The 15,550-nt window shown below is 53.4% G+C and overlaps 2 protein-coding genes across 2 annotated transcripts; both read left to right on the top strand.

Annotated features, from left to right (window-relative positions):
* Positions 1 to 1,505: 1,505 nt before the first annotated feature.
* LOC121443020 (proline-rich basic protein 1-like) lies at positions 1,506 to 5,796 on the top strand. The gene has a single exon (XM_041644702.1). It carries the CDS (start codon positions 1,506 to 1,508, stop codon positions 4,557 to 4,559), a length of 3,054 nt encoding a protein of 1,017 aa, XP_041500636.1. The 3' UTR covers positions 4,560 to 5,796.
* Positions 5,797 to 6,676: 880 nt separating this feature from the next.
* LOC121443034 (marginal zone B- and B1-cell-specific protein-like) lies at positions 6,677 to 9,892 on the top strand. The gene is made up of 4 exons (XM_041644722.1): positions 6,677 to 7,901; positions 8,712 to 8,836; positions 9,249 to 9,359; positions 9,456 to 9,892. The coding sequence occupies exons 1-4, from the start codon at positions 7,728 to 7,730 to the stop codon at positions 9,604 to 9,606; spliced, it is 561 nt and encodes a 186-aa protein (XP_041500656.1). The 5' UTR covers positions 6,677 to 7,727; the 3' UTR covers positions 9,607 to 9,892.
* Positions 9,893 to 15,550: the final 5,658 nt, after the last annotated feature.

Raw genomic sequence — 15,550 nt, 5'->3', positions numbered from 1 at the left:
TTGGTGTAGCCCTGACTACAGACTTTAAGACTGGATTCCAGAACCACAGTAAATCTGAGAAACCAGAAGAACCCAGATAATTAAAAAAAAAATGTGTATGAGCTGGACTGTGGTGGTGCACACCTTTAATCCCAGCACTTTCCAGCATTTGGGAGGCAGAGGCAGGCAGATCTCTATATGAGTTCTGAGTTTGAAGCCAACCCTGGTCTACAGAGCAAGTTCCAGAAGAGCCAAGGCTACATGGAGAAACCCTGTCTCGAAAAACAAAACCCCCCAAAACAACATGTGTATGCACTAGCCATCCAAAGCACTCCTGCACCTTCTTACACTAAAGAACAAAAACTTCAGCAGGGCGGTGGTGGTGCACACCTTTAATCCCAGCACTTGGGAGGCAGAGGCAGGCGGATCTCTGTGAGTTCGAGACCAGCCTGGTCTACAGAACTAGTTCCAGGACAGGCTCCAAAACTACAGAGAAACCCTGTCTCGAAAAACAAAACAAAACAAAAAGAACAAAAACTTCCACAGGGAGGAGGAGGCTACACAACCTTAAATCTGGAAAACAGGGAAAGGGCCCCAGCCCGCTCAAGTTGCTCAGGCAGGCCTTGATGGGGTGAAAGGTTAAATCCTCTCAGAAGTCTTCACTGAGTGTGCCCCTAAGTGATCTTGGGGAACTCAGGATCCACAGGATTGGTTAAACCTGGCTTGTGCTGGTGTCAGTGTGAGGGTGGGCATAAAGCTGGGCCAGTGCTCTGGCCTCAGGGTCAGCTGGGGCCTGAGTCATAGTGGGACCTTCAAGCCAGAAGTTAAGGGCAAGTCGTGTGCTATTGTCAGAGGACAATGACAGCTGGTGGCTGCTTCCCTACTAGGAAGGAAGGAATGCTGTGGGGCACCGGAATAAGGTCCTGTGTGCCTGGGACCTTAGAGGGAACCCTACAGTGGTTGGTTTGTCTCCCAGCTTTGTTCTGGGTGCTAAGCAGCTTGGGAAAGCTAGCCAGCGCCTGCCTGATTCTCCTTACCCTATCCAAGGTGGTGTATGGACGTGAGAAGTCAAGGAAGCATATGGATTGTAGCTAAGGAAGCCATGGAGGAGTTTCCTTGCGATGTTAAAGAGTTGGGGGCTGAGGATATGGAACTTCAAGCTCACACCCTGACCGGCTCAGAAGTCCCTTGCAAGGCCAGAGTTTTCCCACCTGTGTTAGGTGGAGTTGGGCATATAGCTGTTTGCTCCTTTTCAAAACTAGGCCTGTCTTTCTCTCACCTGCCTGTCAGTCAAAGTCTGGAGCCCCAGCCCTGTGTTCCACCTGTGCTGGAGAAAGTTCGGGCAAGGGGGTTTGCACCGGATAGTGCCCAGGACTTGGGTCTCTGCTGACAACTCCGCTAGCTTCAGCGTAGACACTGGCGCTTTAAGACGCTTTGACCCCATGGCATCCCGGCGGGGCGGAGACAGTGCAGGCGCCACCAGCAGAGGCATTGCCCGGGAGGTAGTGCTAAGTGTCCTGCCCACCATGCTGACTGCGCTCGCCCCGCCAGCCCTTCCAGGGCTCTCAAGGCAGCTGCCTGCCCCTGCCCGGCGTCAGGATTCATCCGGTTCGTCCGGCTCCTACCACACAGCTCCGGGTTCTCCGGAGCCCCCGGACGTTGGGCCGGACACAGAAGGCCGGGGGACTTGGCTCTGGGTGGCCCCTGGGCGGGGGGCGGGCGCGCAGCCTGTGCTGTCCGTCAGCGCCCAGAATAGCCGCCAGCAGCACAGCTCCGGCTCGGATTTCCCGCGAGGCCCGGGCTCCGGCCCGCTGCCGCCCCGGCCCCAGCTGCGCATGCTGCCGTCGGGGGAGATGGAAGTCATCTTCGGCGCCAGGGCTCTGTTCAGCCGCTCCGACGCGGAGGATCGGGAGGAACAACAGCTCATGGCGCCTGCCATCAGCAGTCCGTTGCTGCCCGGGTCACCGTCTCCTGTGTCAGTGTCGCCGCAGCCGCAGGCCCCCGACGGGGGCTCTCGCTGGGCCACCTACCTGGAGCTGCCGCCCCGCGGGCCGAGTCCGGCCGTCTCAGGCCAGTACGAGTGTGTGGAGGTGGCCCTAGAGGAGCGCACCGCGCCGGTTAGACCCCGCACGGTGCCGAAGCGTCAGATCGAGCTGCGTCCGCGGCCTCGGAGTCCCTCGCAGGGCAGTCGCGCGCCTCGTCCCCGACTGCTCCTGCGCACTGGCTCCCTGGACGAGTCTCTGAGCCGCTTGCAGGCCGCCGCGGGCATCGTACAGACGGCGCTGGCCAGAAAATTGGGCTCTGAGGTCCCGGCCCCCAGCAATGCCACTTTTAGATCCACGGGGAAACCAGAACCCACGACGAATCCTCGGGAAACAACACGCAGCACCCGTGTGGTCCCGGAAGAGGTCAAGGCTCGGCCACCCCGCGCACAAGATAGTTCTGTCCACACCAAAGCCCCGCGGCCTTGGCCCAGTCTCCGAGAGCGAGCAATTCGGCGGGACAAGCCGGCGCCTGGGACCGAGCCGCTGGGACCTGTTAGTTCCAGCATCTTTCTGCAGTCAGAGGAAATAATCCAACAGGCTCACGAACGGGAATCCAAGACTCAGTTCCCTCGTGAGACTCCCGATCGAATCGTACCGAGAACACGAAGTCCTCCCTTCCATTCTAGAAGCTCCCGAGTGGTTCCCAGTAGGGTTGTGAGACCAAGGAGCCCATCTCCTCCGCAGCAGACTCCAAACGGGGCCGTGCGGGGTCCTCGGTGCCCGTCCCCCCAGAACCTCTCACGACCTCATAGGACTGTCTGGAGAATGGGCAGTCCGTCCTTCCCTGAAGCATCTTCTGAGTGGGAAAATCGGAATGAGGCCGTAGAGGACTACAGCAGAAGGAGCCCTTCCCCTCCACCTCTTTCCCAGTGGACTCAAGGTGTCGCTAGAGTTGGGAACCCAGGTCCCGAAACTCCTTCTCTGTGGAAGGCTCCACATTCGACAGGTGGAGATGCTGTAGGGCTGAGTAGGGGCCGGTCCTCGCCAGCCCTGCTCCCACAGGAGTTACCTGATCATCCTATTGAAACAAGTAGCCCATCGCCCCGAGAGACATGGGGTCCTATTGTGCAGGGCTCATCGACGGTATTGCGTCAGGAAGCTATGAATGGCCTAACTCAGGAGTTGGAGCCGCCTACACCACCAGCCCCCGGGACTCCAGAACTCACAGAGGCGCAGTGTCTGCTCACCCTGGAAAATGCGGATAATGCCTTCAAAGGCAGGCAGCCGTCTCCAGTTGTCGATACACCGGAACCTCCCGGAAGTCATCTCACAAGCATCCTAGACGACGATGTGTGCCCAGAAGCCTTGGCCTCGGGAGAAGCAGCTTATGGACGGTCGCGCGTGACTATTCCGCGGCCGCGAGACGTGCGCAAGATGGTTAAGACCACTTATGCGCCAAGCTTTCCCGCGGGAACCCCAAGTTCCGGGCTTCCCGCGCCTTCTGCTGACACCCGCGGGGACGGCGATGCATCAAAAGCTCAGGAGCTCCCCGCGCTGGAGTCGCCGGCCCCGGCTCATTACACTTCCATTTTTCTCAAGGACTTTCTGCCGGTAGTACCTCATCCCTACGAGTCACCAGAGCCTTCACTCCATGCGACCCCTAAGGATGTCTCCCACTCCAACCAGGTCCCGAGGCGGAGGGCAGAGAACAACACCGCGAAGCCTTTCGCGCGCAGTGAGATCCGCTTGCCTGGCGCTCTAGTCTTGAGCCGCCGGCGGGAGAAAACCCCAGCTGTCCAAGGATGCGGTCCTGGGGTAGAAAACCTGGATGCTGAGGCCCAGCGCCTGGTCCCAGAACACGAGGGTCGAACCAGTCCCTTAGGAGGCGCTCACACCTCAACCGAGTGGTCCCCTTTAGGATCAGCAGGGACCCAACCTCCTCACCCCAGCTCCCCGCAGGCATGTCCCAACTCGAGCCTTGGGACAGCACCCGAATTGGAGACACCACTTGTGGCTCCTGCAAAGGTGGTTCAGGCGCCCCTCCCGCGGGAGCCTCAGGCGACAGCGACCAGGACCGCTGCACCCCTCCCGCGAGCTGCCTCTGCGCCTCCCACGGATCGACTCCCTCCTGCATCCACCCAGGGGGCGCGGAGGCTTCCAGGAGCCGCGCCACCAGGAAAGGTCCTCGTAGACCCGGAGAGCGGTCGCTATTACTTTGTGGAGGCTCCACGGCAGCCGAGGCTACGGCTACTCTTCGACCCCGAGAGCGGGCAGTACGTGGAAGTGTTGCTGCCGCCCTCGCCCTCTCTTTCCCGGCCGCCACGACAAGCCTATGCCCCGCTGGCCCTAGGGCCGGGCCTCTACCCGCCCGCCTATGGGCCTGTCCCTGGCTCGTCACTGACGCCGCCGTCCCCCAATCTCCAGGCCCTTGGCAGTCTCCAGCTACCCTGGACCCCTGAAGCCGGGCCCCTGGAGGGGATGTACTACATGCCCTTGAGCGGGACCCCCAGTCCGGCTCCACCGATGCTCTTTTGTGCCCCGCCCTCCAATTCCGGTCCCATCCAATCCAGCAAGGGTTCCGTGTTTCCTTTGTGAAGCTTCAGGTCGCGGTCCCCTTGGAGTTGTGTTCCCTAGAAGGCTTTGGGAGTTCTGGTTCCTAGTCACTTAATTTTTCCTCCTCAACTCTTTGGCTAGTTCCAGCCAGTCCCCAGACCAGAAGTGATCTTAAGAGAATGTATCTGCTCCCTGGGCTGACAACGCTGGATCATCATTAACAAATGCCTGGCTGCCTATGCTCCGCCCTCCCCCCCCCCCCGCAACAAAAAAATGTGTATCCCTTTCCCATACCTTCCCAGGGTGTGGTGTATGTGTGTATGCAGGCAAGCAAGTATGTCAAAGTGAGACCACTAAGAGATGCTGGGGTTTCCCAGAATGGAGGGTGTGGGAGTAGCAGGGCCAGGGCTGCCTATGGTGATGGTGAACTGTTGGTCTCTACCTAACACCGGGCCCCAGGCGGGTGGGCAGGACAGTGGGTGCTGCAGAGATGGAGGGGATGGGGGACAGCCATCAAATCTGGGTTTGAGCCTTGCTCTGGAAGGTTTTGGGAGAACACAATGAGGCCCCGGCCGGCTCAGGGCTGAGAATGGCAGCTGTGGGGATAGTATGTGAGGTGGAAGATGGATGTTGTATAAGGAGACGTGGAGGGTCGGGTTGGAACTGCAAGTCCCAGGATCGCTGTGGTCCCTGTAAAGACAGCCAAAGGGACAAGCAACTCCTTGGCAGAAAGGCCTGCAGAAGGTGCTAGGAAACGAGGAAGGGGAGTGACGTTGTTCTTCTTTGGGCTTTCTGTTGATTGCTAGGGGTGACTAGGTACAAGGGGTGAACTAAAGAATGTCAAGTGATCAGTAAATACTTCTTTTGGCTAGCTATTCCTGAAGACTGACAGAACAATCTAGAAAAATAAATTAGTTTTGGGAGTTGTGGTTGTTTAACCAAAATGGAAAGGCAATGGAGGGATGACGGCTAACAGTTCACAGCATGGAGCCTAACTCCTAACACATCAGGCCCCAGTGTCTGTCTTCTGAGCCATCCGCACCCAGGCAGGAGGCAAGTGAATCTCTAAGATGACAAGAAGGGGAAGGCTGGGGTTTAGCGTAGGGGCATGCTCTTGGTGTCTAGAAGGGAGGGCAGAGCTAGCAAGAGAAACCCAGGTGTGGTGGTGCATGCCTTTAGCCCAGAACTTCAGAACTTGGGAGGCAGAGGCAGGCAGATAAATCTCTGTGAGCTCCAGGCCAGCCTAGTCTACAAAATGAGTTTGAGTTCCAGGGCAGTCAGGGCTACACACAGAGAAACCCTGTTTCAAAAGACCATAAAAAAAAAAAAAAAAAAAAAAAAAAAAAAAAACTGACAAGGGGCAGAAGAAGGATGTCCATGCAGAAGCAACAGTGCCCAACAGTGCCCACACAGGGACTGGCCCTTCAGGCTGCTCACAGCCCAGGGAAGCCCCAGACCTGTGTTCCACCTGCCCTGAGGTAAACTGAGAGATGGAGCATGTATGTCTCTGTGGGATGGGAAGTGATCTCTGTAGATTTGAGCCTGAAGTGACTGGACCTTGCTGGAGGGTGTTTGGAGAGGGACAGTTCCCACTAGAAGCAGGGTCAGGGCTGGCGATTGATAGCTTTCTGGTTCCAGGCCTATGCAACTAAGATCCCCCAGATCCCCTACCAGCCTTGCCCTGGACTGGAAACTGGCTAAAACACTAAATCAGAATAGCCTGAACATCTCTACCAAAGATTCTGATCCCCATGGCATAGAGGGACCAGGCCACCCCCAGAGTGCATCGTCTTGTCCTGGTTTGCAATAAATGGCTGGCCATGGAAAGCCATGGTGACTGTGATAACAATTAGTGTATAATCCTTATTTCCTGCTGCCATCCTTAAAACAAAACAAAACAACCCACTTTTCCCTGGAGTGGTGGTACCTACCTTAAATTCTAGCACTTGGGAGGCAGAAGCAGGTAGATTTTTTTGAGTTCAAAACCAGCCTGGGGGGGCTGGAGAGATGGCTCAGTGGTTAAGAGCATTGCCTGCTCTTCCAAAGGTCCTGAGTTCAATTCCCGGCAACCACATGGTGGCTCACAATCATCTGTAATGAGGTCTGGTGCCCTCTTCTGGGCTGCAGACATACAGACAGACTATTGTATACATAATAAATAAATAAATAAATAAAAACCAGCCTGGTTTACAGAGCAAGTTCCAGGACAACTCAGGGCTGTCTCAAAATAGCCATGTAAAAAACACTTAAAATTCTGTATTTTTATTTTATGAGTGTTTACCTGCATGTATGTATGTATACCACATGCATGCCCATGAAGACTAGAGGGCATTGAACCCCCCGGAACTGGAGTTACAGATGTTTATGAACCACTATGTGAGCGATGGGAGCTGAGTCCAGGTCCTCAGGAACAGACGCATTTGTTCTTAACCACTAAACTTTGGTCAGCTTGTTGCTTCCCCCCCCCCACCCCCCGACAGACAAGGTTTATCTGTATAACAGCCCTGGCTGTCCTGGAACTCACTCTGTAGACCAGGCTGGCCTTGAACTCACAGAGATCTACCTGCCTCTACCTCCTGAGTGCTGGAACTAGCTGGGACTAAAGGTCCACACCCAGCTAGCTTGCTCCCTCTTAACCCCCACAAAGCCCTTCCATGCCTGGCTCTGGCCTGGGTGAAGGGGACTCTGCGGTCAGAGAGAGATCATGTATGCTCTCACATACTGTGGTTGCCAACCTTACCACAAGGAGAACCCTAGGCTGGCAACCACAACCATGGCCACATTCCTCCTGGTGGCTGAGTGACCTAGAGGCACTGGGGACTACTCTCATCATGGCTCCTCTGGTAGGAGGATATGTCTCTTCTCTCTGAGCTTTCACATCCTCACAGTAGAATAAAGATGACTGTAACCGACTGCCTCACCCCCAGGGTGTTCAGCACAGTCCCTGCCACTTGATCAGGTCACAGTATTGAGATCCACCCCCCCCCCCCAACTCCTGGGTCAGCCTAGAACCTCTCTCTGTGAGCTGGAGCTCAGTGTGTGGGAGCCAGGGTCCCCTGTGGGAACTGTGTACGTGTCACCTCCAGGGCCCTGGGGGAAGGGAGGAGGACAGCGAGGTGTCGATTCCCTATTGGCCTGAGCCACAAATAACTCGAATGCACAGCTGCACCCCAACCGCAGTGCACGCTCCATGAAGTAACTTCAGAGGCCATGAGGCTGGCCCTGCCATTGCTGCTACTGTTCGGGTGCAAGGCCACCCTGGGAAGCCTTGGGGACAGGCCTCCGCTCTCAGCTACCGCTCCAGTGCTGGATGACGAGGAGAAGTACGCATCTTATATGCCTGTTCACCTGCGCTGTGATGCCTGCCGGGCTGTGGCCTACCAAGTAAGTTCTGCCCGTCCCCCAAAAGTCCTGGCTCAGACCACTCCATCTACTGTAAACTCCATCATTGGCCTTTAATCCCCAGCCCGCAGCCCCAAGCAGCCATCTCTCCATGACATCACCAGCCTCCTCCACTTGAATTGCCCTGCCTCAGTTTACACCCTTGCCTGGTTACCTAAGAGCGGCCAATCTAAGGTGCCCGCACCTTGTCACCCCAGGGAAACATTCATCCTCTTAGATTCCTTCTCTGTAGTCTTCTTGGTCTCAACACCCTCCCCAGGCCCCGGAAGTGCCTTTACTTCATGCATGTTGGGTACATGTGTATCTATGTGAACCCATCATACTTGTTGCTCCCTCAAGCTTGCCTATGTGACCATGTTTCTGTATGTACGCAGGGTGGATGAATACATGTGTTATTAAAGACTGGGCTCTGGTTATTTTATTTGTTTATTATTATTATCTTTATCACTGGCTTTCTTTGTTCTTGTAGTTTAAAAATAGCACATGCTACCAGGCAAGCATGCCCTCGAAGAGTGGCCTGGTTTTTCACACAGCATTTCCTCCCCTGCCTGAAGTGGCCCAGCCCAGCTTTGGGGCCTGGGCCAGGGTGGGGATGGGGTGGGGAGGGGTGGTGAAAGGTGGTGGGGTGGGGAGTAGGAGGGGTGCTGCAGCTTGCCTCACAGGTGCTTCCTGCTCAACAGCAAGCACCTTGGCCACTTCAATCTCCCCAGAGACTTGGGTGTCTGTCCTTTCCTCCTTCCCACAATTGACAGCCGCCCCACAGTCCTAGCTCTCAGCACCTCCTCATTCCAGATGGGGCAACATCTGGCAAAAGCAGAAGCTAAATCTCACGGTCCAGACTCCAGTGGACTGCAGGAGCTGAGCGAGTCGGTATACACAGATGTCCTGGACCGGACCTGCTCTCAGAACTGGCAGTCGTGAGTTGCCAATCCAGGCCCTACCACTTGCTGGGAATCGAACTCAGGACCTCCGGAATAGCAGTCAGTGCTTTTAACCTCTGAGCCATCTCTCCAGCCCCCTACCACTTTCTTAAGGGAAAGGGCTGGGGGGTACAGACCTCCATCCTCCTGTTGATACCACGTGCAGGGTCCACGAAGGCTCTGGCCTCTGGCCTGAGGGAGGAGGTTGACTGGGCTGAAATCCAGAAAGTGCAGCTCTTGGGGGCAAGTTGGGGAGCAGATGGCAGCAGAAAAGTCACTGTGAGATCTTGGGCCTTGAATTTAACCCAGTCTGAACCCAGCAAAAACTCAGTGTACTTAGGATAGAAGCAAGTCCCTCCTTGGCCAGGCCCCCATTGATCCTCTATCCCTTGCTTCCCACTGCTGCCAGCTATGGAGTTCAAGAAGTGAACGGGATGAAACGTCTCATGGGCCCAGGACTCAGCAAGGGGACAGAGCCTAGCATCAGCGTGATGATTACTGGGGGTCCCTGGCCCAATAGGTAATTACAGGGTGGGGAAGGGGTCCCTGGAGTCCTGGCTTCCCCCCAACATCCCTGTGGGTAGGTTAGGGTTCAAGGTACCTCTTGCTCTCTTAGGCTCTCCACGACGTGTTTCCAGTACCTGGGAGAGTTTGGAGAGGATCAGATCTACGAAGCCTACCGCCAAGGCCATGAGGCCCTGGATACCTTGCTGTGTGGTGGCCCTCAGGGTTCCTGCTCACTGGAAAACCCAAAAGAAGAGCTTTAGTACAAGTGGTACACCTGCAGATCTTCTCTCCCTATATATATATATATATATATTTTAAATTAATGGTTGCTTGGAGACAGGGTCTCATCGCATAGCACAGGCTGGCCTCAGCCTTGGAAGTGCTGCCGTGACTCTCCTGAGCCTTTGGCCCTATTCCTTCAGCAGTGGTGATGGGGAGGGGGCAGGGAAACCTGGGCCTTGTTGTCAGTCTTCTTCCTTCCTCCACCCCTCTTTGGGGCAATGGGGGTTTCTACTTTCAAATAAAGCTCAGTGACTTTGAAGTCTCCATAAAGGGACTTGGGGATGGTGGGACAGACATGGAAGTCTCTGTTGAACACCTTCCCATCGCGGGCCACATACATAGCACTCTACCCACCTAGAAGACAGCTGGCACGGCTGGAAATGGGAGCAAGCTAGGAAAGGATCCAGACAGATGGATCCAGTCCAGGGTCAAGCAGTCCAGGCCTTTGGATCCCTCAGAGGGAAGGTGCAGCCACCTTGTGGCCACCGAGGCATGGACTTCTTACTCTCTGTACTTGCTTAGACAATGGAGGCTCAATCTAAGTAGCAAGAGAACATGAGGACATGACCGCCTCAAGGTATAGTTGAGAAGGATTTTATTGTCCATGTGAGGGAGAAAACAGCCAGAGGCATCTGGAAGAGTCCAGACGGAAATGGGCCCAGAGAGGACGTGGGGGCGGGGGAGTGAGAGACACTGGGAGAGGCGCAAGAAAGGGGACCAGGAGCCAAGAGCGGAAGACCAAGAGAACGCCCGTGGTCAAGATGGCAGATTTATATGGGAATGAGAAGCTGGGGGAAGGGAAACCTAGCCCCTGGGCTGGAGAGTTTTAGGGTGGGGGGCAGGGTGGGCAATGCTGCCAGGAGCCATGAGGCTGTGTCTGAGTTTCTTGGGGACCTGACAAGCAACAGACCCAGTACCGTCTGGGCTGGGAGGGGCTTCAGACTTTGAAGGTAGGAGCAATGTTGGCTGCTGGAGGAACTGGGGTGTCTCAAACAAGCTTGCACGTGTAGGCCCTGGGTGTTGGTTTCCGCAGCAGCAGCAGCCTGCCTCTTCCGCCAAAGCAGTTACATCATCACCTGCTACCAGGTGCTTTCCGCCCATCAGCTATGCGACATGTGCACCCCCTAAAGGTGCTCCCCCAGCACAGCTCGCTCATTCTTTTGTCTCTCTTTATCTCTTCTTTCCTCTTACCCCTCTTGTTCCTCTCTTGCCTGTTTTTTCCTGGCTTGCCTCGCTTGTCTCTTGCTTTTCCTCCCTATTCCTGCCTGCCTGCCTGCCTCTGTCACGTCCCCACTCCAACACAGCCTTTCACTCTCCCCTTCCCCCAGTAAACCTACTGCACTAACTCTGCTGCACAGTGTTTGCTTAGTGGCATACCTTGGCAGGGCCTGTGGAAAGGTACCCACTTCACCTTTCTTTTTATTTATATTTACACTGGGTACTGCTCTGGATCCCTATTTGCCCTACCGAGTGGATTAATTCATAAAGGAATGGAAACACAGCAGCTTCCTCTTGGATTAATTTGACCAAGATTGAGCCAAGTTTGAATTCTCCATTTCTCTCCCTGTACCTTCCAACTGTGCAGTCTGGCTTCTGGTCTGCCAGGAATCTGTCTGCTGTGTGTGTTTGTGTTTAAACTGTGCCTGTCCCCTAACACAAGGGCCTCACTGTATTTATTGTTTGTTTTTGAGACAAGGTCTCTCTGTGCAGCCCTGGCTGTCCTATAACTCACCAAGATCCATTTACCTCTGCTTCCCCAGTGCTGGGATTAAAGGTGGGAGTCACTAACCTGGGCCAGGAATGAGGGATTCTCTACAGAAATCTTTAACAGTTTTACAAGGGAAAGTCACTTCACTGCTTCCACGTGACCTGGATTAGTAAACACAAGCTGTAAATAGATGCTCTCAGCCTGTAGCCACGACTGTGGACTGTTTGCAAGGTGTTTTGTGGCTATTGGTTTTGAGGGTTCTTCTAACCTGCTGGCTGTTTTCAGTAAATAATTGTTGCTACAAATGCATGCACACATACATTATTTTCGGACAGAGCATTGAAGGGCACATAACTTAAGATTAAAGCTATGCATTGGTTTGGATTGTAAAAGATGATGGCATGGGAAATCCAAGGCAAATAAGGTTGGTTACAGCACTCCCCTAAAGGCGGGTTAAACTCAAGCAGGCTGAGCGAGGACACAGCAGGATAGCAGGTTAACTATATTGTCTTAAATATCTCAAGGGGTGTTATTAACTTTGCTGTGAGGATTGCCCAAAGTTCAGTCCACTGAGAGTCAAGAAATATCTACAAAGCCTGGCGGTGGTGGCGCACGCCTTTTATCCCAGCACTTGGGAGGCAGAGGCATGCAGATCTCTGTGAGTTCGAGACCAGCCTGGTCTACAGAGCTAGTTCCAGGACAGGCTCCAAAGCCACAGAGAAACCCTGTCTCGAAAAACCAAAAGAAAAAAAAAAAAGATATTTCTTTATACAAACGTATTACTACCTTCCACATCCCACTGCTAGGGTCTAGGAGTCTGTGTTTTGTTTTTGTTTTCCAGTTAAAGAATTAAAAGGCAGGGAAAAAAATCTTGAATGCAACAGGGAGCAACAGAGAAATCTGGACCCCTACAAGCAGAAGCAGATAGACTCGGCCATTGTAGAAAGGCATGTGTTGTGGTTAGGGAAACACACACGCAGCAAGCACACGAGAACAGTACCCTCCAAGAGTGAAGGGGCCTTGGGAGGCTGAAAATCCAGTCTTCTTGAGACTGAGCCTTTAAATCCCTGAAGAGTTTTCCTCCCTTAGGGTCGATCAGTTGAAGAGAAAAAAAGGATGGCTGTTACATTGTTATGCCCAGATGGTGGAGTCCCCAAAGACCCACCATGGCGTCCACACTTGTATGCAAAAGCAAGGAGCCTTTATCGGACCAACTGTCCATCCCACATAGCGGTGAGGTTGGAGCACGCCAGGTCTGGGTGGGGAAGGTTGGAGGTGAGGGGATTTCCAGGGTTCAGGACCCGATTGACTGACATTTGTCTAGGGGTATCTTGGCAAAAGGGTGATAAGGTGTGTGTTGAGCTCGGGGACATCTAGTAATCTTATTTAATGGTTGCAATGTCCCTTCAGATGCTGTCCCTCCCTGGGAGGTGTCAGTTTATGGCTTTTCTCTGCCTGCCAGCAAACTGAATCTCAGGTTTTTATTAAGCCTGTTGTGGCAACAGTGTAACCAAACTGTCCTGGGCCCCACAAACATGGTCTGTACGCAGCCTCTAACTTGTCGAGCCAGTCCATCATCAGGAGGTCTGCTGGCAGGAGAAAAAGCCCACACGGCCCTTGTTTTAAGCGGGAAGGCTTTTGTGTCAGGTCAAAAGGGTAAGAAAGAAGTCAGTCATTTTGGAAGTCCGTCACCTTTATTACCTAGTGATGGGCCCCTTCCTATCTGTCTGCCTACCATGGAATATGTCTGTTAGGAGCATAAGTGAAACCATTTTGTCTGACTTGGAATAATGCAGTGCCTGCAAGAGGAGGTAACCTCAAGGTCTGGCAAGCTTTGATATGCTAATAAACCGAGTCCAACCCATAGGCTAATGAACAAGCCCCAAGAGGTGAATGCTGATGGTGCAAATCTAATGCCCACCGGACAATACAAAAAAACTGGAAATTTGGAGGTGACCGAGGATCGCGCCAGGGTGCTCCACAGTCAGTTGGTTCAAGCCTTTGTGCTGATTCCCATTGGCAAGGGGGCTCTGAGACTGGCCACTGTGTAACTCTGGCTTCAGACTGTCGAGTTCCCAGCACCATTGCTGAGTTCACACATGCTCTCCTGTCAGCACTAGCCACTGACCGGAGCTCTCAACGACCTTCTGGAACCTTCAACAGTGCCATTCTCCCATCATGCCACAGATTACGCACCTCATGGTGGATGCCAGGTGAACTTGCAAGCTGCTGAGAAGTTCTAACTGGAGAATTCCCTAGTGGAACGTTAGCTGCCGGATGACCAACTCGGATAGATGAGATGTCTGTTTACGTGAGAGGAGCAGAACCTTTAGAATAGCATGGTGTTGTAAGGGATGATTGTGTGGCTAACTGAGCATATTTGGCCAGCAAATCTGGGGTGGCCATTCTAATTGCTGAGCACTGGGTGTGCTGTCTGCAATGTCTAAGTCCTAGTCTAGCATCTTCACTTGCCCTAGGGTATACACAGTGCCACCTTCTTCCCCAGCCCTCTCTCTAGAGAGAAGCCGCAGAAACCAGAAAACCAGGGTCCAGGTTGCTGGCCGGACCCTCAGGAGTGTGAACTGTGGGACTGTGCAGGTGCCTATAATGAGAGCCCAGGTGATACTGGCTGATGTCACCAAGGAAATCTGGAGTTCCTGCTCGGTTCTTAGTTTTGTTGTTAAAAGGAATGGAACTGTTTGGGAAGGATTAGGAAGTGTGGCTTGTTGGAGGACATGTGTCATGGGGGTGAGCTTTGAGGGTTCCCAAACCATGCCCTGTCTCTCTGTCTCTCTGTCTCTAGTGGTTTGAATATGAATGGATTCCCCTAAGGTCATATATTTGAATACTCAGTTGCCAGGCTACAAAGGTGTGGCTTTATTGGCAGAGGTACGCCAGTGGGTGCGGCTGTGGAGTCTTTCATGGGTCCACACTAGGCCCGGTGTTTCTCTCCGCCAGCTGCCTGCAGATCAGGATGCAGAGCTCTTAGCTAGTGTCCCAGCGCCATGCCTATCTGCTTCCTAACAGAAAAGTATAACCCTTCCCCATTTGAGAGCCTAAAAGCACAAGCCTGCTTTTCCTGACACTCCGTGAAGGGTTAATTACCTACAAACCTCAGGTGTACTGAAGTTCCGGGCAGGAGGGTTGACCTGACTGATCACACACTTGGAAGCACACCAAAACTGCTGGCATCTACCACCTCCAGCCCGCAGTGGAGCTGGCCGGGCAGATGGACTCTGCCTTCCCCAAAGATACCCCTTTGCTCTCCTATAAAAGCCCAAGGTCCCACACACTAGATGCCCAGCTGTTCTGATTAAAGAACAATTCTGCTTCTGGAGAGGACTGCCCGCTTTCATTTCCTTGCTGCTTCAGTTCATGGATGATGTCTCAGCTGATCGTCAGTATCTGCCAGAATCCCAAAGAAGACGGTTCCAGGGCCAGGGAAGGACTGGACTTGCCAGGGAGAGCAAAAACAAGCAGGCAAAGAGAACAAGCTTCCTTCTTCCACGTCCTCTACATAGGCTGCCAGTAGAAGGTGTCGCCCACATTAAAGATGGATCCTGCCACCTCAGAAGATCCAGAATAAAAGTGGGTCTTCCCACTTCAAATGATGTAATTAAGAAAAAGCCCAGGGCTGGAGAGATGGCTCGGCAGTTAAGAGCACTGCCCGCTCTTCCAGAGGACCCAGGTTCAACTTCCAGCACCCACATAGCAGATCACATCTGTCTGTATCTCCAGTTCCAGGGTATCTGACACCCTCACACAGACATACATGCCGGCCAAACACCAATGCACGTTAAAAAAAAAAAAGAGAGAGAAAGAAAGAAAGAAAGAAAGAAAGAATTTCTCACAGGTGTACCTAGCCGCTTGAGTTTTAGTTAATCCCAGGTGTAGTCAAGATGATTACCAACAATAGCCATCACCAGGGTCTATTCTTGGCTAGCCTAAAATTCACTATGTAAACCTTATTGCCTTCCGTGTGCTGGAATTAAAGGAATGTGCCACCATCCCAGCTAGGCTTGGACTAACTCTTGAGAAGAAACAATAAGTAATGTTCTAATCTTGGGAGCCGATCAGAATGTCATGTCTCCACCCCAGGCCACAGGTATCCTATTCTTTTGAATAGTAGGCTTAGGAGCAGTAAGGAGGAGCAAAGAGAATTTTCATCTTCCTAGTGTGGCCAGAGAAACAGGAGGTGGGGGTCTGAATCTGAG

This window comes from Microtus oregoni, unplaced genomic scaffold (assembly GCF_018167655.1).
Source record: "Microtus oregoni isolate MIOR12 unplaced genomic scaffold, Mior012 000098F_ref0000018, whole genome shotgun sequence".
NCBI lineage: Eukaryota > Metazoa > Chordata > Mammalia > Rodentia > Cricetidae > Microtus > Microtus oregoni.
Note: the sequence above shows the minus strand (reverse complement) of the source record. Positions and strands in the feature narration are given on the sequence as shown.